General features: G+C 49.1%; 1 protein-coding gene across 6 annotated transcripts in view; it reads right to left on the bottom strand.

The window, feature by feature from the left end:
• The window catches only part of DOT1L (DOT1 like histone lysine methyltransferase), a 72,910-nt gene that overhangs the window by 23,405 nt on the left and 29,015 nt on the right, over positions 1-20,490 (bottom strand). For all 6 annotated transcript variants that reach the window (XR_005704102.1, XM_040086886.2, XM_040086885.2 and 3 more), the window contains exons 6-12: positions 20,013-20,107; positions 17,386-17,448; positions 9,522-9,577; positions 6,812-6,891; positions 5,260-5,328; positions 2,060-2,166; positions 1,047-1,088 (exon numbers count right to left, since the gene is read on the bottom strand). Coding sequence is in view for 5 of the 6 variants with exons in the window: in XM_040086886.2 (XP_039942820.1) it covers positions 1,047-1,088; positions 2,060-2,166; positions 5,260-5,328; positions 6,812-6,891; positions 9,522-9,577; positions 17,386-17,448; positions 20,013-20,107 (512 nt within the window). In the remaining variant the exon portion in view is untranslated. The remainder of the gene's footprint in view (positions 1-1,046; positions 1,089-2,059; positions 2,167-5,259; positions 5,329-6,811; positions 6,892-9,521; positions 9,578-17,385; positions 17,449-20,012; positions 20,108-20,490) is intronic.

Below are 20,490 nucleotides of genomic sequence, written 5' to 3' on the forward strand. Positions count from 1 at the left end.
CCCCACATCCCCAACATTTCATGGTGGCACTTGAAAAAATCTTCCATGACTGGAAATGGCAAAGCCATTCATCATCATCTCATTCAAGCTCAGCCAGCTTTATTGAGGTGGCTAATAAAAAACAAAAGCAGCAACTTTTCAGGTGGATTTTCTCCTAGGCTGATGGGAAATTTCCTTGTTCAGAGGAAATCTCTTTTTCTGTCTGAAAAAAAAAAACCCCTCTTTCAGACAGGAAATTTCCAAGAGCTCAGTCAAAGCCTTTCTTGCACCTTCCAGGTGAGGTTTAATCTGCATAAGACTTTTGGCAATTCCAACACTCCTTTGATTTAAGCACATTATCAACCACACCAGCGGCAGGTTTAAGTGTGAAAAGCGAGGAAGGTCAGAAGTACCCTCAACTTGTTTCTTTTTTTTTTCCTCTAAGAAGTCTTTTTTGTCCCAAATTTGAGTGGAGCAACCTGAAATAATTCCCTTTCAGAGCCCCCATGAGGCTGTTCTTACAGAGCCAGTCAGCCTGAGGATGAACATTCACCTCACTTAATTCTCTTCCTGGGAATCCATTGATTATTTCAGGTTAGCACAGCCCTGCACAGTCCCCCCCAAAAAAATTCTCTGGCATTTTAATTCCACCTGTAACAGCCCAGACTGCAGCAAATGACAACTCACTCTGTGCCTCCAATGGCACGTCCCAAAAGGAACATTTCAGAGCATTGCTCAGCTTCATTTCAGGAGCTGAGCACTGGGACAGCTTCAAACCATCATTCCCTTCTTTAATTCCAGTTCTTTAATGAAGAAATAGCTCATTACAGACCTCCAGCGCAAGGTAAAAGCACCTTGGGGCTGCCCCATTAATTCTCTATTAGAAATCCCATGGACATGATTGAATTAGTGCTTGATGGCATCTGAGACTTCCCTTCAATTAGCTCCATGCTCTTTGCCTAGCAAGAAAATCTGATTTCCTATCAATTCTGTCCACCTGTGATTAAATTCTTCACCGTGCCTGCCCCCTCACTTTGAGTTTTCTACAGAAAATGATCGAAACTTACCCTGAGTTTTGGATTTTTGAGACTAGAAAAATAGTTTTCAAGCTGAAAATAGAAAGAGAAGAGAGTCATCCTCGAAGCCATGACAGATGAACGCAGGAGAATAAAATATTAGCTCAAAACAAGTGCGGAACTGCAGAAATTCTGACTGCTTTGCTTCTGATAAGCTACACCAAGAAGCTTCTCACACATCCATTCTTTCCAGGCGCCCAGCCTGTTGTGTAAGAGGGCAGAACCCAACCTCTACGAGGTTTTATCATCCCCACCGCTGCCTGGCCGTGTTTTTCAGTGTTGTGTCACACATCTCCCCTCGGCAGAGGCTGATTGGCAATGGAGTTATTTGCACTGAAGCTGCTGCAGCCTCGCACTCCACCATTCAGCACATTCCCGAGCAAAAGCTTTCTGAGACTGCAGCAGGGTAAAGGAAAGCAGCTTTAAGCACTGCAAAAAACCTTGGGGGCGGATAAATGATCTGTCCACAGAAGTTTCCATTTCCACAGGGTTTTATTGGGGGCTTGGGGGCTTTTTTGTGGGGTTTTTCGGGGAGGAGGGGCTGTTGTTTGGGGGTGTTTTTTTTATTGTTGTTGGTTGGTTTTGGGGTTGGTTTCCTTTAATTAAAAAACCAGCGAAGGCATCACCATTGTTACGGAGCTCGGGCCGCTTCTACAGCAGCTGAGGATTTTAACGAAAATTGAGATTTACTGGTTGAATATGACTGAATGAAACGGTCTGTGCACCAGAGGAAGCCCCATTGAGTCTTTCCCCTGTGAGGAAATTGCAGCAGGAGACCCCGATCCTGAGGAGCTGCAGAAGGGATTTCATCAGCGCATCTCTGCAGCGCATCAGCACTGCCCTTAACCCCAGGGGGTGTGGAAGGAACCCTGCAGCAGCCAGAGTGGGTTTGCACGCTCAGGAGTGTAAATCCACAAAGAAACACGGCCACAAGCCCAGGGCAGGAGGATCTGGAGGTGGAAAACGCTGCCCTGGAGCAGAGCAGAGGCAGCCCAGGTACTCACTATGGTTCTGTCAATGGTGTGCAGGTAGTAGGAGACTGGTTTCCCCGTCCAGGACACAGAGCCCTTCAGTGGTGACAGCTCCACAACCCTCATGATAGTGCCAATATCTGTGGGAGGAGAGCCAGGTCAGGGGAGAGCTCAGCTGGCACCAGCACGGGGAAATGGGGTTTGCACGTCCCACAGGAAAACGCCGCTGCGAGCTTGGAGGGAATTTCTGCCTCTCCTGGCTCCGTGCACGAACAAACACGTGGGAGATGGACCTTCAACCACCCCAGAGTTACTCAGAAGAAATGTGTCCCACAGGACTTTTCCAAGGAAAAAAACACACATGTGTGCGACAGGATTGAATTAAACAGTCCCAGAACGTCACCAGCCCAGCCCCTGGCAGTTGCCCCACATTTGGGCCGGGCACAAACGTGTTTGGGGTTTGCTTTCTTGGCCTGTATTTGTTTTGTCTTCCAGAACTAATAGCTATGGGATGTGCCTTAAATATTCCCATAAACGCTGAGGGAGAGGCAGGGCCGCAGGAGAAATTATGGCACGTTTCTAATTAAACACAAACGATCCAGAAGAGGCCAAAAAAAAGCAAGGTTTGGGACTCAGCAACCTCAACCACTATTTCAACCACATTTTAATACTTGTTTTCATTTGTCCCAACTCTTTCCACATTTCCACTCCTTCCCACAGATGGAACTACTAAGGACAAGAGTGGTGCTGAGGGAATTGGTGCCTCCTTCTCCAAGCTTGATTTTTTCCAGTGTTTTGTATCAATTCTTTAACTGTTCATACTCGAGATCAGAGTATTTGACAGACAGGTGAGATGTGACTCAAGCCATGCTCAGGCACCAAAAAAAAAAAAAAAGCCTTGATGAATAAAAGTATTACAAAAAAACCCCTCGTGGGGCGGCACAGAGGCAGCAGAGCAGCGACATTCCCTGTTCCACATGCAGGATTCTGGCCATGGCTGGGGATGGCATTTCCCTGGAAGTGTCACTGGAATAATCCCCAGGCCCAGAACATCCCACACAAGCTCATTTGATGTTGGTATTTCCCAAACATAACACGGTTTAAGAAAGGGATTAAGCCCTAAATTTTTTTTCTCACAATTCTCCCTGTTTGTAGCATGCAAAGGTGATTTTGGTTTTTTTTTTCCCCCCCCAGGGCTTTTTTATCTGAATCCCTGGAAGCTTCTTACTGGTGGAAACTCTTGGCTCTCCTTTTGCTAAGCCTCTCACCCACCCAAACCCCAATTAATCAGCTCAATATCATTTTGCCATCAGCATTAAATAACAACTGAGATCTGAAATGTCAGCATTCTAAAAAACATTCCCAATGAACCCATGCTGGGGTGGGAGCTGGAATGGGATAAAAATTGGGCTCCACTGGCAGTCGTGGCCAGGGCTGCTCTGAGGTGAAGGAGCAGCACGTGCTGCCCAAATGCAGCAGGGAGAGAAGGAAATGGGAATAATAATCCAGGAAAGAAAAGGCTTGAGAAGCCAAATACCTGTATTTTCATGGGCAGATCTAATTGAAACCCTCCAAGTGAATTCTTGGATTTCCTCAAGCTCTGGTGGGCTCTGCAAGAGGGCCCCAGCTTCACACAGGATCTTTTTGCCTCTTTAGCAAACTGAGAGCCAGATCCCAGCTCTGCTAATGCTTGAGGAGTTCCAGGGGCACCATCCCACTGTTTTTCCCTTTTATTTCCAAATCCATGTCTCCAAAGAATTGGCAGGCCAGCACCCAAGGGTTCATAAGGTTCCAAACCACCAGAGGCCTCAGAACAGAATTTTAAACAGGGAATAAAAGTGCAGGTTTGGGTGCCTGATGTGTGGGACACCCACAAGAATTCCAGCTTAAAAATAACTCCCAAAGGCACAATTTACTTCATTGACAGTCCAAAAATTACTGTTCTCCAAAAGCAGTTTAGGCCAAAATTAGACAGCACAGCTTGAGATTTAGAACTCAGTGAGTTGCTCCTCACGTTTACACAGGGAGGGAATGAGGTGGGGTTTGATTTAGGGAAAATTTAGCACTGGACACCGTAAATAGATGTAAAACCCAGCTTGGACTGCTTTTTTGCTTGAGAAATTTCACAGAATAACCTGAACTGCAAGGGAGCCACAAAGAATGTCAGCCCAGCTTCTGCACAGACACCTCAGTTTCAACAAGAAAGTCTGAAAAAGGTCAAAAATGTAACCAACAACATGGAATGTCCCAAAATCTCCTTAAACTGCAGCTCAGGTCCTTGCAAAGGACAAGGCTGCCAAACAGCCAGGCTGGTGTGCTCAGAGGAGAGGGAAAACAGGAGCCTGTGCTGGCAATAACCCAGAGCCAGGGCCTGGGTGTGTCTGGGAGAGGTTTGTTTGCTCAACGCACGGCACAGGAGATGTTCAAAGTTGAACATTTCACAGAATCCTGGCATGGTTTGGGTTGAAAAAGACTTTAAATCCCATCCAGTGCCACCCCTGCCATGGCAGGGATACCCTCCATGGGTTACTCCAAGCCCTGTCCAGCCTGGCCTTGGGCACTGCCAGGGATCCAGGGGCAGCCACAGCTGCTCTGGGCACCCTGTGCCAGGGCCTCAACACCCTCCCAGCCAACAATTCCTGCCCAATCTCCCATCCAGCCCTGCCCTCTGGCACTGGGAGCCATTCCCTGTGTCCTGTCCCTCCAGCCCTTGTCCCCAGTCCCTCTGCAGCTCTCCTGGAGCCCCTTCAGGCCCTGCCAGGGGCTCGGAGCTCTCCCTGGAGCCTTCTCCTCTCCAGCTGAGCACCCCCAGCTCTCCCAGGCTGGCTCCATAACCTCCAAAGCTCAGGAATCCTGACTGGTGGGCTTTACCTGCCTGGATTCAGGGTGTGAGGAGCTCCCCTGTGAGTCACAGCAGCTCTTTGTGGCTGAAGAAATGAATCACACCCTGCAACTCCTGACTTCTCTTCAGCTCTGAAGTTGCCCAGCCAGGGACACATCGATGGAACCAACACCAAAACACAGCAGCACAAACCCCACCAGAAGTGTCTGCTCCTCTCTTGGGTGGGTTTTTCTTTTAGATGGATTTTAAGTACCTGTCACTTGGTGTGCCCTAAAACTCCAACAGCATTTTCTACTTAAGCGACTCTAAAAAGCAGAAACGCCCCACCCCGAGACATTTTCAGATAATGAATACCCACAACTGTAATGAACAATAAAAAGTGCAATCATACCACTCAAGTTTCGACTGTTAATTCTAAAATTTAGAGGTGCAAAAGGTTTTGAGGACACAATTCTCCCACCTGGAAAAAGGAAGAAAAAAAAAAAGAGCACAGTCAGCTCCATTATTTGCTCTAGAAGTAACTACTTATTAAATAGAACCCAGAGCCCTAAAGAGCAGTCCTATAAAACTGTCCCTTGTATAGCATTAAAAAAGAAATAAATCCCTTAATTCTCATTCTGACAGCCCCAAGAAAATCTATGATTCCTGCCAGGTAACACCTCAATGATCACTTTAAAATGATTGAAACACTTGGAAAAAAAAAAAAAAAAAGAGCATGTTAATTCTCAGTGGCAATCTAAAGAAATGTCAATTTTCTCCGTCCTACTTGGCATCTTTTATACACAAACCCCCAAAGCCCTTTTATTTAGAGCCCACTAATCTCCATTTCATGGGCATTTGGGGTCATTCAGCAGAGCCTGAAGCACACTGTGAGAAGAAAAACCAGGTTCCATCCTTGTAAAGGGCTCTTGAACCATCCCCACCTTCCCACTGCTCTCAAGCCGCTATTAAACAAGTTTGAAAGCTAAAAAATAATCCAGTTAAATTAAAGAAAACAGCTGAAGTTTGGGGGTTTTACGGTTTGCAGCAGAGCCCAAAAGCCACATTATTTATTTCAGCACAAAGCTGTGCCAGGGGAAGCCACAGTCGCTTTGTTCGTGCCACACGTTTTCCTTTCTCGAAATCGTTATTTCTGTCATTTCTGCCACAACCAAGTAGAACTGGGGCTTATGCCAGTGGTGAAGAGCAAAGAAAAGACACCCAGGGCCATGGGGAGGCCACCACGGGCTCAGGTGTCCCCAGCCTGCCCCGGCAGCACCCAGCGACAGCGGCGCCGTTTTTACGGGATTCTGGGACCATTAAGGTTGGGAAAGACCTTTAAGATCATCAAGTCCAACCAGCAGCACCAAAGCCCGTCCCCAAGTGCCACAGCCCCGCAGGGGTGGGGACTGCAGCGTCGCAGGAGCCATCACCCAGCACTGAACGCGACAGCTCCGATCAGGAGAACCCAGGGAGTGAATTCTGCCTGGAATTACAGACTGGCCTCCCAAAGCTGGGCCTCTGCGGCACAGAATCATGGAATGGGGTGGCTTGGAAGGACTTAAAGTTCACCCAGTGCCACCCTCTGCCACGGGCAGGGACAGGGTGCTCCAAGGGTGCTCCAAGCCCGGTCCAGCCTGGCCTTGGACACTGCCAGGGATCCAGGAAGTTTGGCCTTGGCTGTTGGGTGTTTTGTGGGCTTCCAAAAGAGGAAAGGACAGACCAGCAGCTCCTCCCGCCCCAACCCTGCTCCAGAGTGTTCCCTGCAAGAAGCCAGGCAGGTCTGGGCAGACACAAAGGTGGGAAGTAGAAATATCCCACCGTGGTGCAGACACTTGGCCCCAAGGCACAGAACAAACCCCAAGGCCTGGCTTTGCCAGCTGGAACCGAGCCCTCCCCTCCCACCCCAGCTCCCACAGGAATCAGGAAACCAAGGGAAAAAAAACATTTCCAGATGGATTTACCTTCCTTCATGTTTGCAAAGCGCTCCTTCAGCTGGTGATCCACCTCAGGCCCGAAGGCAAAGTTATTCACAAAAATAACACTGCAAAACAACGATCCAGTTAAAGATCAGGGAGCCAGGAACATCCCCAGTCCCACCACAGCCACTTGGAGCCCTCCCAGCCCCTCCTGCCAGGGACAAACCCTGCTTGTCCCCAACTCTACAGCTCCTGCCACACAACACGTGGACAGCAACACTCAGCACTTCATCCCGTTACTTCTTGGTGGGGACTTAAAATATTACAGCAAAATATCAACATGTATTTTAGAATCATGGAATGGTTTGGGTTGGGAGGGACTTTAAAGCTCATCCAGTGCCACCCCTGCCATGGCAGGGACACCTCCCACTGTCCCAGGCTGCTCCAAGCCCTGTCCAGCCTGGCCTTGGGCACTGCCAGGGATCCAGGGGCAGCCACAGCTGTTTCTCTTCCAGCTCCAAAATCCCCCTGATACCAGAAGACAGTGACATCTTAGCTCATGTCCCTGTCCTAAACCCAGCACTCCAGCCCTACCCAGGACAGAGGAGTTGCATCTTTTTTCCTGGGTTAGGAAATTTAATGAGGGATGGGGTGTGTTTCTGGAAAAAAAACAATCACATGGAAACAAAGAATTTTGTACAGAGGTAGAATCCCATAAATGATAAAAAGGTTTGGGAAAGAAACGGAACACGCCACAGATTTTAAAATAAACACCCTTTTAGTTTTAAGGTCTAATCAGCCTGGTCTAATTGTCCCTGGTGCCCATTAACTACCAGGCTGCAACAAGAGTCCTCAACACCTCTTGGAAGTTGAGTGAACACTCAGGGGAGGTTTGGGATGGAGCTCAGGGAAAGGTTCTTCCCCCCGAGGGTGCTGGGCACTGCCCAGGCTCCCCAGGGAATGGTCCCAGCCCCGAGGCTGCCAGAGCTGCAGGAGCGTTTGGACAGCGCTCTCAGGGGTGCTCAGGGTGGGATTGTTGGGGTGTCTGTGCAGGGACAGGGGCTGGAATGATGATCCTGGTGGGATTCTTCCAATTCAGGATATTCCAGGATTCTATAAAGTGTAAAAGCCACCCTGGCCTATTGTTCCCACATGAAGAACTGATTTCTTTGCTGGAAAACTCCCTTCCCAGTGCCTCCACACATGAAACGTGTTCAATAAGGACACGGAGTTTAAGAGCAGCAGTCAAAGCTATTAAAAACCACGAATGAAAAAAAAAATGTTTATGTACCAAGGGGAAAAGAAGTTATTCTTGCTACGCCTTGCTCTTGGAAATTTGGGAAACCCTGCCTGGCAAGTAAAACTAGCAGGGGTTTCTTCCTCCTCCTTCCCATGTGCCAAAAAAAGGCCTTGCAAAAGAGCCAAACATATTAATGGGAGTAGAAAACATCCAGGAGGGGAAGGGAAGAAGCCAGAGCCTGCAGATGTGCGTTTTTATAGCGTTCACTCTGGCACAGAATGCTGCGTGCACGTGCAGGGCACAGGAACCCCAAATCCCCCCTGGGCTCAGCCCTCGTTCCAGGAGGTTTTGCCAAGCCACAGGCACAGAGATCCCCTGGAATACCCAGGGAACCATGTCCTGGAACCAGCCTCACCCCTGGAAGAGGCCAAGGGCAGGCTGGACAGGGCCTGACACACAGGAAGGTGCCCCTGCCCCTGGCAGAGGTGGCACTGGATGAAACTGAAGGTCCCTTCCAACCCAAACCATCCCCAATCCGAGGTGGAGCAGCACTGAGACCCACAGCGAGCGCCGTGCCACACGAAACCAAACATCCCCCGGCACTTCTGGGTGCAGTCAGAGCTCCTGCAGCCAAAAATTTCTCTAAAAATTTAAATTCATTCCGAGGAAAGCTGCCCGGGCAGCAGAGGATCGCGCACTTGGAATAACAAGCAACGAAGCCAAACCCAAGTGTGCTGCAAGGAAGGGTCGAGTCTGTCCACAAATTAAAAGGCACCTCCAGAAGAAAGCGAGGGACAGGATCCTGCAGGAGTCACCAGCCTGGCAGACGCCTCCTCCGGGCTCTCAAAACCAGAGCTCTGGGAGCAATCCAGAAATCGCCACAGCTCTGAAGGCTTTCAGAGCTCTCTTTGACAACTGCCTTCCATTCCCCCACATAACAGGGTGGCCCAGAAGGTCATGTAAAAATAAAGAGGGTTTTTTTTTTTTTCTACCCATAAGGCTGAAAGAATGCAAAGCTTTTAAAAATACAGACGACTTTTATTGCTTTTAACAAATTTACTCCCTTTCTGCTCCCTCAGAAAGGAGCCCGGCCCTCTGCGCAGCTCTCGACATAAATACATCTTCAAGACAATTAGCTTAAATGAACTTTCAATTGAAGTTGAAACAAACTCACTTGGGTCTTTTCATAAGAGGGAAAGTGAGCCTGCGTGCCCCCATAGCCAAGAGAATGACATGAACTATGGGGACATGCAAAACAAATGAAGGTTTGTGCTCCTCCTGTAACCAGAATTTATCTTGGATACACCCTTGTATGGAATATCATGGGACGTGCACTCCAAGCCATTCTTGTAGTCAGAAAACAGGATCTAAAGAGGCCAGTGTAAGAGTTGGCAGATAGACTTTGGGTATTTGCTATGGAAATTCTATATAAAAAGCTGGCCAGCCTCCCAATTTCCATTATACAAACTCCCAAATATCCAGCTCAGAAAGCAGCGTTCAATTGCTGTGCTGTACCTTGTGTTTGCAATCCTCTCTCTCCATTCTTCTGAGAGGAAGTCACCTCTTTCCAGCTGAAAACAAGACAAAGAACACAGAAACACAGAGGGGTTAACAGGGCTCCCTACTGCTCCCTTCGGAGAGGGACAAACCTCCCTGAGCACCGGATCCCTGAACCCACGACCACCAGGGACAAACGAAACCTTTTGCAAACCCAGGGGTGGAGCAGCGAGAGCTCACCCTGCTCATTCCCAGATCCCCGAGGTTTCTCCCACCCTCGGGCGCTCTCCTGCAGGGCAAGGACAGGGAAGGGTCTCTGGCTGTTCCATGGAGAAGGGTCTCTGGCTGCTCCATGGAGAAGGGTCTCTGGCTGCTCCATGGAGAAGGGTCTCTGGCTGCTCCATGGAGAAGGGTCTCTGGCTGCTCCATGGAGAAGCCAGAAGTGCTGGAACTCATTCCAAAGCTGCTCAGCAAACGCCTCCTGAAGCCCCCACAGCTGCTGATCCCCCCTCAGCAGAGGGAGCTGAGCTTGGATTGGGAACAGCTCCCGCTGGGGGCCCTGGCTCCCAGTTCAGGCTCTTGCTGCACTGCACAAACAAGAATCTGATTTTTGTGGTGCTAAATATAAACCCTGAGCACTTCCAAACACTTTCAAGTTGGAAATGAAGTAGCACAAAGGCCTTGTTTGAAAATAAATACAGTTATGACTTCAGTGGCTTGTGGAGCACCTCTCTGATGGCACCACGTCAAGTCCCAGGTGAGCACAGAGCTCTTGCACAGATTGATGCTTCCTCAGTCGTGGTTTGGAAATGAGAGAGGAGCCCATGGGCCACGCTCTTCTGCTGTGCCACAAGTCAGGCAGGAGGAGGGTTGGGGGAGGAAGATAAGAGGAGGAGAGAAAAAAATAAGGTGCAACTCTATAATTAATGCTGATGACACCCTTTGAAGATGATGGTTTGTGCCAGAACCTCAGGAACATCAAAGCAACGGCAGCGACTGCTGAGGATCCTTTTCCTGCACTGATTTCTCGGTATGGGAAGGAGCGAGGATTTCACATGGCAGCACTAATTCTCATTAGTGACAACCCCAAGCAGTGCAGTGATTCTTTCCCTCAGGGCTGGCTCAGCCTGGGAGCACCCAAAGGGACCTCCAGGGCCTGGTGCCACTCCGGGACAGAGGGGGTGACAAACCTGCCTGAGCCACTGGGAAGGACAAAGCCACAGGTGCCAACAGGAATGGGGCTGCCTCCAGGAGGAAAGGAAGGGAGAAACCACTGAAATGTCCTGCTGCTGCACAAGAGGGAGAAAAGTGGACGTTCAGGGCTCTCAGGCAAGAGATCAAGAACTTTGTCAAGAGCCTTAAGCGCTAGAAACTGAACAGAGCGGGCAAGATGAACTCAAGTTATTCACAGATACCTGTTCCACCAGCTGGGCTGAAATCAGAGTTAAACCAGAATTACTACCTGTGGTCTCCCACCTGCTGGGAGGGGAAGCTCCTTTGACATCCCTGCTGTCATAAAACCAGAGGATAAGCTGGAAGCTGAACTCACACATCCAACCTGAGGACACCTTGCTGGGTACTGTCAGAAGCTAAACCAGACACTCAACATCAAAGAAATTCTAAGGAGAGTTTTTCTCATCTCATATAAGGAAAGATTTTTTTTTTCTGGATGTCTATATGTGGACACCATCACTAGGTTGATTTTAAAGAGATAATTTTGTCTCAGCCTTATCTATTCTTGTAGTGAACAGTTCCACGGCTGAGTAACCAAGACAAAGTCAAAGAAAACCGACATGACAGGCAACCGTGTTTATTTTATGACAGCTTTTTGCAAGTCAGCTTCTCTATGGCATTCTCCACACCACCAGTTTGTGAAGTCTCCACAGGGTTTTCCTACACTAACAGGGAAAGAAAAACATTGGGAAAACCAGGAACCACAAACGCCACAGTCTGCAAGAGAACAGAGAAGCGGCGTAACATGAAACGATTTTGAAATGCTAAACTTCGTATAAAGGCCTTGAAATCCAACCTAAGTGGCTGTTAGGCCTCACTTGGGTCCAGTTTCACTGTGTGTTTGCCCTGTCTGTGTGGTTAGAAGAGCACTTAGAACCAAAATCTCCAGGTTTTAACCTGATATCACCCATGGAGGATGAACACTTTGCAAGCCAGAGCCATTTAACAATTCAAATGAACCACAGCCCACCTCAAACACATCTATTTTTGAGTGGCACTGCTTCCCCAGCTCATGCTTAGCCAAGAGTCAAGGGAAAGACTTCACCAGGAAAAACACTGGAGTACAGAAATAAGCAGATGATCAGTGGAGGCTGGGAGAAAATGAGGTTTTTTTTCCCTCTGGAAGCAAGGCAGTGATTCCTGGATGCTCCCCTCGAACAGAGACTGAGCTGCCTGACCCCTGTAAGCTCCTTACCCGCTGTGCTGGGGCAGTGATCAATAAACAATGCCCTAAAAGAAGGAAAGGAGCTCTTTACACATCAACTGACACAGAGCATACAAAAAAATCCCCCCCCCAAAAAATCCCATTCAGCTCGGTGGTTCGCAGTAATTTTGAGAGTGAGACAAGAACCGGGAAGGAAAGTCCAGCTGATGAATCCCTGCTGCTCACTCGGGGAGCAGGGGACACATCCACAGGGTGACAGCCACAGGGCCACACTCAATCTCTTCCTCCACTGTCCCCTCCCTCATCCTGCTCCTCCTCTCTCTCAGAAACTTAATCTCCTTAGTGAATAATGAATGGAAGGGACCATCTGTAACACAGATATTTTCATCTGATTAGACAATGCAGGAGATGCTTTATCTAACAGGATAATTAGCTCAGCGAAATCGCCTCCAGAGCTGCTGCCTGCATTGCTTCTAAATTTAGAAACCAGACCAGGTTTTTATTCAGGTTTTTTTTTTTTTCAAACAGACACCGCAGGAATACGCTCGGCAGCATCTGATTCCTGGAACTCTTCTTGCAACTGGATGGAAAGCAGCAGGTCCCAGCCCGGGGGAGGCAGCCAGAGGTGCACAGGAGGTGTGAGTTCAGCACGGAGCAGAGCAGGGATTTGGGAAGGTCAGGCCCCTGTGCTGTGGAGGAGGGCTGGGTTCTCAGCCCAGGGCTGGCCAGGGAGGCTCTGCTAACGCTCCACAGAGCCATAAATTCACAGGCAGGATGCCTCATCCCAGCCACCTCCGTGCAAACGCTTGGCTCCCAAAAACCCGGCGTTTCTGCCTGGAAAAGTACACACGGTTATTTTTAGGCCCCTGTTCTTTTCAAAAATAACCAGAGGCACGAATCCAAACCTCCAAAATGTGGCACCGTTTCAAAGCCACAGGGGAAGTTCGGAGGGTTCTTCAAATGCCAAAACTGCAAATTTCCTGCTGAAATGGGGCGGTCGAAAATACCAGGAGCAAACAGCTGGCTCATCCTTCCCTGGCAGCAGCCCCTGGCAGCAGCAAGTTTTGGGGTACAGGTGATGTCAGTCACCATCACAAACCAGCTCCTGGCCACTGGAACTCCCACACAACTCCCTGCTTCTGCTCAGAACAGGAGAAGCAGGGAGAAAACTGCCCCAGACTTGGGTAGAGACCTGCAAGGCCCAGAGCCAGGTTTGCACTGATCCATGCCCCAAACTCACCCCTGATCCTCAGGGCTGAACCACCTCCAGCCACCAGCAGCTCCCGGGGTTTCCTGGGAGCAGAGGCTTCCATCCAGCCCAAATCCCACCTTTAGGAGTGCTGACCTGCTCTTGGTTTGATAGTCACTGCCACCTCCTGCTAAAAGCAGCTTTTACGGAGAGCGGGGCAGGAATTCTGTTATAACAACCCTGAGTAAATAAACACAAAACTAATCCTGGCTCTCGGCAGAGTCCAACGTGGGACTGCACCAACTCCCAACTGCTCTGAGCTCAGCCCGGGAGCCTTCAAGCTGTGCTTATTTTGTCTCCAACATTGGCAATTTTGGGACCTCACAAAGCAATTTTGCAGGGATGAAGTTTCCAGAAAGACAGAGATGCCGGATTTCCATTCCACGTCTCCCCCTGTCCTCCAGGTACATCCTGAGAGAGTCTGCTCTGTGTTCTCTCAGGAAAAGGGAACAACAGGTCACAGGCACTGAGAACTCAGTAAAAACCAAACAAAAAACCCAAAAACTTTCTCCAAGGGGAGCCCGGGAAGAGAAGCACTTTGTGCTACTCAGCAATCTCAGCCCCCTGCCCCAGATACCTGAGATGGCTCCGATCCTGAGGCCACATGAGGATATTTACAGTTAGAAACCATGAAAACCCATCTGCCTCTTAATTGCCGTGCTGGGTTTTAATTTGATGGCTGCACATATGCAGGAATCCCCCAAGAAAGGCTCTCTAATTAGCCAGGCCTAATGACCTTCTCAAAGTCTCCTGCTTCCTTCAGACAAGTTTACTTGAAAAGAGTTGGGTTAAGTAAATCTTGGAAACTTCTCAGTTCCGTGGGAAGAGAAAGGAGAAGATGAAAGGAGTTGGAACAAAGGGACAGGTGTTGGAAGTGGGACATTCGAGTCCAAAAAGCTGAAGCAGATGACGTGATGAAAAGCTCTAGAGGAGGAGGATCCTTCCCTTGGAATGCCGGAGAGAGGAGCAGCAAAAACAAAACTGATTTTCCCTAAATGAGCAGGAATTGCACATTCCCAAGCAGAGCAGGGGATGCAAATGTTCATTTAAGAGGATTATGAGACTCAGTGACCAAGATGGAGATCAGGAGCTTCCCAAGGCAATGCACGAGGATTAAATTCCTCGCATTCCTCTCGTGCCCCACCTGGATCTGCCCTCTCCAGCTGCAGGGCTGATCCAGCTGTTGGGCATCCAACACCCCCAGGACACTTTGCCACCTGCAGCTGGGGAAGGTTTAATGTGCTTTTATCACCAAGGGACTACAGAACAACTGGGGCCGCAATTTTGTGTGGAACCATTGCTCAAGAGGGATTTATTTTAATATATAATTGTGGACAGAACAGGGTGGAAATACACCTGGGTTTATTTTAAATGTTGGCGCTGGGACTTGCTCTCCAGAATTCACGTCCAAGCTCAGAACTCCCAGCAGAAACAAGAACAATCCAACAGGGAAGGCCAGAAAGTGAATTTGAAGGCTGCAGGAGAATTTGGTGAGGTAACAGTGACTGCTCCCTTCTCTCCAAGGGTGCTCAAACACAAGTTTATTGTTCGGAGAGTTTTGGGGGCCGTGGGTTTTTGTTTGTTTACATTCCTAGCTACTTTCTTTTAAGGTTAATCTGAAAAGAATCCTGTTGGGAGGATTTGGGGCAGGTTACAAAAACATCATGAGGTTCTGAGTCCCTTGGAGTGCTGCAAAAGGCAAAAAGGACAGAAAATATTTCTCAGGGAGATTGCACCAGGTGGGAAGGCTGGAGATGGTGAAAAGCTACAGAGATCATTTCCCAGGTAAGAAGGAACTGCTGAGATGCACAGAACCCAAACAAGCATGGAACACCCTGCTAAAGTCAACTTTGCAGCAGATCAGTTTCCAGGGAGAACCCCAAATCCATTTGAATTGGAAATCTCTAACTGTACTGGGATCTTGGCTGTTAAAATAACCTAAAAACCCAGCACGACCCTGCAAGCCCAGCTCCAGGATTTATTGCTGCCTTATACACCAGAAGTTTTTACTGTTACAGCAAGAGAGAACCACCAACCACAAAATTCAGCCAGAGCTGCAGGTGGGGTCTGATGTTCTCCCCACTGAGCTCCTGCCAAGCCCTCCCCTCCTCCAGCACTTGATTCTTCTCAAAACTCTGATTTTTCATGTGACTGCCTGTAACACTGGAGTGGAATTCACAGGCTGAGCTCTGCTGATGACAGATTATTTCAATTTGTGCTTATTTTGTCTCCAACATTTGGAATTTGGGGACTTCACGAGGCATTTTGCAGGAACAAAGCTGTTTTCCAGAAAGATGAAGATGCCAGCCTTTCAATTCCACATCTTCCTGTGTCTTCCAGCTGCATCATGAGCAACTCTGCTCTGTGTTTAACAGCCACCTATAGCAGATGCTGCTAAGGAGTTCCTAAAGAAAATTAACTGCCTGGCAAAAGTCTGTTTGATGAATAAAAACTAAATAAAATCTGCCCTGTGTGCCTACTGTAAAAGCCCAAAATCTGTGTTCAAGCATCACTCCAAGGTGACAGGAAAGCAACTTTCCTTCAGATAAGAAGTGCTGCAAGTGTTTAACTCTTCCCAAGAAAACACCCTGATTGCATATTCAAGGAAATTTTACTCTTAACACTGCAGAAAACAGAGTTATAAAAGCCAAAGAACCTGGCAAAAATAAAAAGCTTTGTTTCAATATAGCACCAGACTCTGCCACTTGGAATGCTCAATATGGAAATGCTGCCTAAGGCAAGCAATATGCTTCCAATATTTTAGTCCAAGTTCCTCTCCTATTCCTTAAATTACCCAGCTCAGAGGCAGAGCATCCTCAGGAACAATTCCTTTCATGTCATGCCAGCTGGGTGACACAATGGAAAAATGCCATATGGCCACTTGAGGAAAAGTAAAGCATTCCCAGCGCTTCCACAGCAGGAAGGAATTATCAATCCTGCTGCAGCCCAGTCCCCCAGCAGGGCCAGCATCCCCTGGAAGGGAATTCTCTACCCAGAACAGGAATTCCAGGAGGGGAGCGTTAGGGGCAGGTGGGACCATCGCCTGCCCAAAGGGAGAGCTGGAGCAGCTTCACTGCAAGATGAGAGCACCAAGGATCCCAGCAGCCAGAGAACTGGGAAATCAAAGCTGGTCAGCTCCAAGCTGCCCCTGATCCCACAGGATGCTGGGGTGACACCAGACACCAGCCCAGGGACACGGCAGGGAAGGGAAAGGGAAAGGGAAAGAGCAATTCCCCAATCCTTGCTCACAGCTGGACACAGGACACCTCTGAGCAGAATCTTCCCTGGGAGATTGGGGAATATCCCTGATCCACCCAGCCCCTTCCCTGCTCATAGGAAAGTGGCAGAAGCAGAAATGGATGTGCTTTCAAAACTCTCAGTGAGCTCTTATTGTACATCCATTTCCTGACTGGAAAGTGATTAAGCAGGGAGCAGGTTTTCTTAATGGCAATTACAAAGGGGAAGAAAGGGAAAAGGGGAGGAACTGAACAGGACAGTGCAAGGATTTGCATGTGCTTCACACCTTCCTTGGAATGCAAAATATCCTCAGAGATAAAGAAATACTGGAAGGAAGATAAAGGAATTCCAACACAAGCCTTGCCACAGGCAGGAAGATCCCCACGATGGCCCATTTACACCTCCTGCCCCAGCTCCACCCTCAGAGCATCCAGCTCCAAACCCTTCCAAACCAGTGCCACCCACCCACCACCCTCCCCTGGGAGCTATCCAGCCTTGTTCACTGCTCCTGGAGCCCCCTGCTCCAATCTCCATCCATCCAGAACTTCTCCCCTGCCACCCCATCCCCTCCAGAACTGTGCCCACACCCTCCCCTGCCCGCAGAACCAAGGCTTCAGCTTTTATTTCCAGCAGGAGAGTTCAGAACCCCAAGAAGGAGCTGCCACACCTGGCCAAAACCCCAATCCATGGGCAGAGAGAGGGAAAAACGAAAAGGGGACTTAACACAAACAGAAGACTCATGGCAGCCCCAGCCAGAAGAACATTTTAGAAGAATAAATCTTCCAGGGGTTTCTGGAAATACCTGGAAGTGCTCCAAATAACACCATGCCCCACATCTGGCAAGACAGAGAGAGGGCTCTGGGAGGTTATATTGGAAACACCATGCCCAGGGTCAAGATAAGAGCCAGGAAGCAGCTGTGGCTGAGGAAAGGCTGGAGGGGCTTTTACAAACTCTGCACACGAGTGTGGATCCCGAGCTGCAGCTGAGTTTCACTCACTGTGTATTCTGCATGTTTCTTCCCATACCACTTCATCCATTTTCTGAACTCTCTGTCCATCGTCTGCAAGAGGGAGGAAAACCAAAACCAGCCATTAGGACATCTCATATTTCCAATTCCATCGAAGCAATGGAGTCACAGCTCTGAAGCACTCATGGATCCCCAAGAATTGTGTCCGGTTGGAGGCTTTTTTTTGCCATTAACATTCCAAGGACAGGCAGACACAGAGCTCCTGCTTTAGTTCCCTTAAAAAACCCAAACCCTCGCTTCCTTTGGGCCAAGGCAAAGTTGGCATCTTCACCCCCCCTTTCCATGGGAGTTCCATGTTCTAAGAAAAGCCCTTACACTGCCCAGCACTAAAAATAACCCAGCCTTGAGTTGTGGTGCATAATCCCACAGGGAGGAGGAGGGCGCAGCCCAGCCTAAGCCCGGAGCAAAGGGACAACCAGGACAAAGCCAGGTCTGCTGGGGTCACTGAGGCAGAGCACCCCAGCAGCAAACAGAGCGAGAATCCTGCTTCCCACAGCAACTGGGAGCGCTTCAAACTGCACCCAAACACGCCAGGGCTGCAGAGGAGGGAGGGCTCCGCTGTTTTCTGTTGTCCAAAGAAGGGAGAAAGGAACAAAACCCCATTTGCAGACAGCTCAGTGCCTCGCACATCCCCATCACCACCAGGCCCCAGCTGATCTTTAGGATTTGGCCCAAATTTGGAGGTGAGTCTCCCTCCCTGGAGACATTCCAAATGCATCTGGACACATTCCTGCTCCAGGTGACCCTGCCCCAGAGGTTCCCTTCCAACACCAGCTCTTCTGTGACTCTGATCCCACTGACAACCCAAGCTGATCGCTGATCAGCTGCTCCATCAGCAGCTCAACAAAAATGTCTGTATCGACAGGAATGTTTTATGTTTAAAAGCACTCCAAAGCTGAGCAGGATAACTCAAAAATCCTCAGTATTTTCATGTATTTTAATTTATTAAGGCAACTTCACTCAAAGAAATCGTTGATGTTCTTCCCCTTTAGGTGAAGCTTTTCAAATTCTATTATCCATCGATTATCTGGGTACTACCATCATGGGACCCAAGATGTGGTGCCACAGCCAGTTTAACCAGAAACTCAACCCAACGTCTTCCACAACTATTTGGAGGAAAACTGAGCCCTAACAGAGGCCCAAGGCAGCTCCACACCCTCCGCCACTGCAGCAGCTCCTTGGTTATTAAATCTGCCAGGATTTCACCAGGGAAATAACGCAGAGCATTTTGTTCACTTTTTATCTCATGGAAGACTCGTGACACTGAAGGTGCCCCAGCAGTGTCTACTACTGATATTCCATTTGTGGTCATTCTTTTGTTTGCTGTTTTCACCAAACCCGTGTGTTTGCACAGTGACAGGGAGGGGTATTAGCGACAGCAAGAATTTCACTTTTCCTCATAAAACTGATCTTTAATGCTAAACACAGAGGGGATTCCTGTAAACATTCCTTGTTAATGCTCCAAAGTGAAACCAGGATGTTCACACAGAGGGACTGCAGAGCCCTCAGGTGAAAACTTCCACTCAGTCCTGGCAGGGGAAACAAAGTGGATTTTTAGGTCCTTGACTGATCGTCCTCACAACCGTGTTTCTGCATTTTTGCACACATGACTGAAAAGAAGGCTCAAGGAGATTTATTTATTCCCTCCCTCCATGAGGGATAATTTTCCAGCCTGTTACGGCTGAATCTGTGTTTTGACAATTCAGAGGGATCAGTTTCTGTTCAGGCTACTGAAGAAAGCAAACTTCATGTGGTAAGACAGGACTGATCTCCCCTGTGTGCTTGTGGCCTCCCAGGTTTGCCTCGAACTCATCATCTGTGTGCCCCACTGGCACAGAATTACAAGTGTAAAGAAATCTGACTAAACTTTATCAAACAATCATGGAATGGTTTGGATTGGAAGGGACCTGAAACATCCTTTAGCTCCATCGCCTGCCACGGGCACCTTCCACTGTCCCAGGCTGCTCCAAGCCCTGTCCAACCTGGCCTTGGGCACTGCCAGGGATCCAGGGGCAGCCACAGCTGCTCTGGGCACCCTGTGCCACCCTCACAGCCCAGAATTCCTTCTTAATCTCTACTCTAAATCTCCCCTCCCTCATCTTCAGGCCATTTTATGGTTTTCCTCACTAAGCAGTTACACACCAGACACCCAGCACAGGCCTCAGGAGGAACTTCTGGTGGTTTGTAACTGAAAAAGAGGCATCACCACCACAGGCAGACACACGGCCTTTAAAACATTCAAGAACTAATTCTTTGGTGAATGTACTCCTGGATTTGCTGCGTGCTGTGGCCTCTGGGAGCTGCATTAGAGCCATTCCAGACACAGAATGACTGCAGCTATTTGGGTGAAGCTTACACTGCACTCCCTTTTGAACAGGCATTATTGCTAAAAGACCTTTCAGGGCCTGAAATCACTCTTGAAATACGCCAGTGTTCCAGGCTGGACCCACTTCTTTCCCCAAGCACATCCTCGCACGGCAGGCTGATATCTCAGCGCCCCGGCTGATCTGAGGGGCAGAAGCGCAGCGGCGCCGAAATCCCGCTTTTGCTGTGGCAGCGAGCGAGCGCCCGCAGCAGCACGGCCCGGGCTCACTCACCTCGGCGTACTTGGCTGGAATATCAGCTTTCTCCACTCCGTAGTGATGTTTGCAGTTCGTGGCTGCAGCCACTTGAAGCACCACCTGCCCCACACCTGCAGGGAACAAAAACCCCAGAGCTGAGAGCGCTTTCAGGGGGAGCCACTGCCAAGGGAGAGGAGCTTTTAGAGCAAAGTGCCCCCAAAAAACGGGGCTGAGCCGCGGGAGCGGGCTCGGGGCAGTTGCAGCCGCCAGCTTTGGCATTCCCGGCTGGAATGCACACTGGGAATTCCCGAAGCCATCCCCAAAGCTCCCCTGGTGCTGCTCAGCCCCAAGGTCAGAGTGAGGAACACCGGATTTATTTCTGGGGACGGCAGATGAAAGTATCTGACCCAGCCCGCAGCACTCCGGGGCCCCAGATACGATCTGGAACCTTCCTGCACAAACAATCGTGAGAAGCTGCAGAGATTTTGTTTCACTCCAGCTGGAAAAAGAGTTT

Source organism: Hirundo rustica, chromosome 26, assembly GCF_015227805.2.
Source record: "Hirundo rustica isolate bHirRus1 chromosome 26, bHirRus1.pri.v3, whole genome shotgun sequence".
NCBI classification, from domain to species: Eukaryota; Metazoa; Chordata; class Aves; order Passeriformes; family Hirundinidae; genus Hirundo; species Hirundo rustica.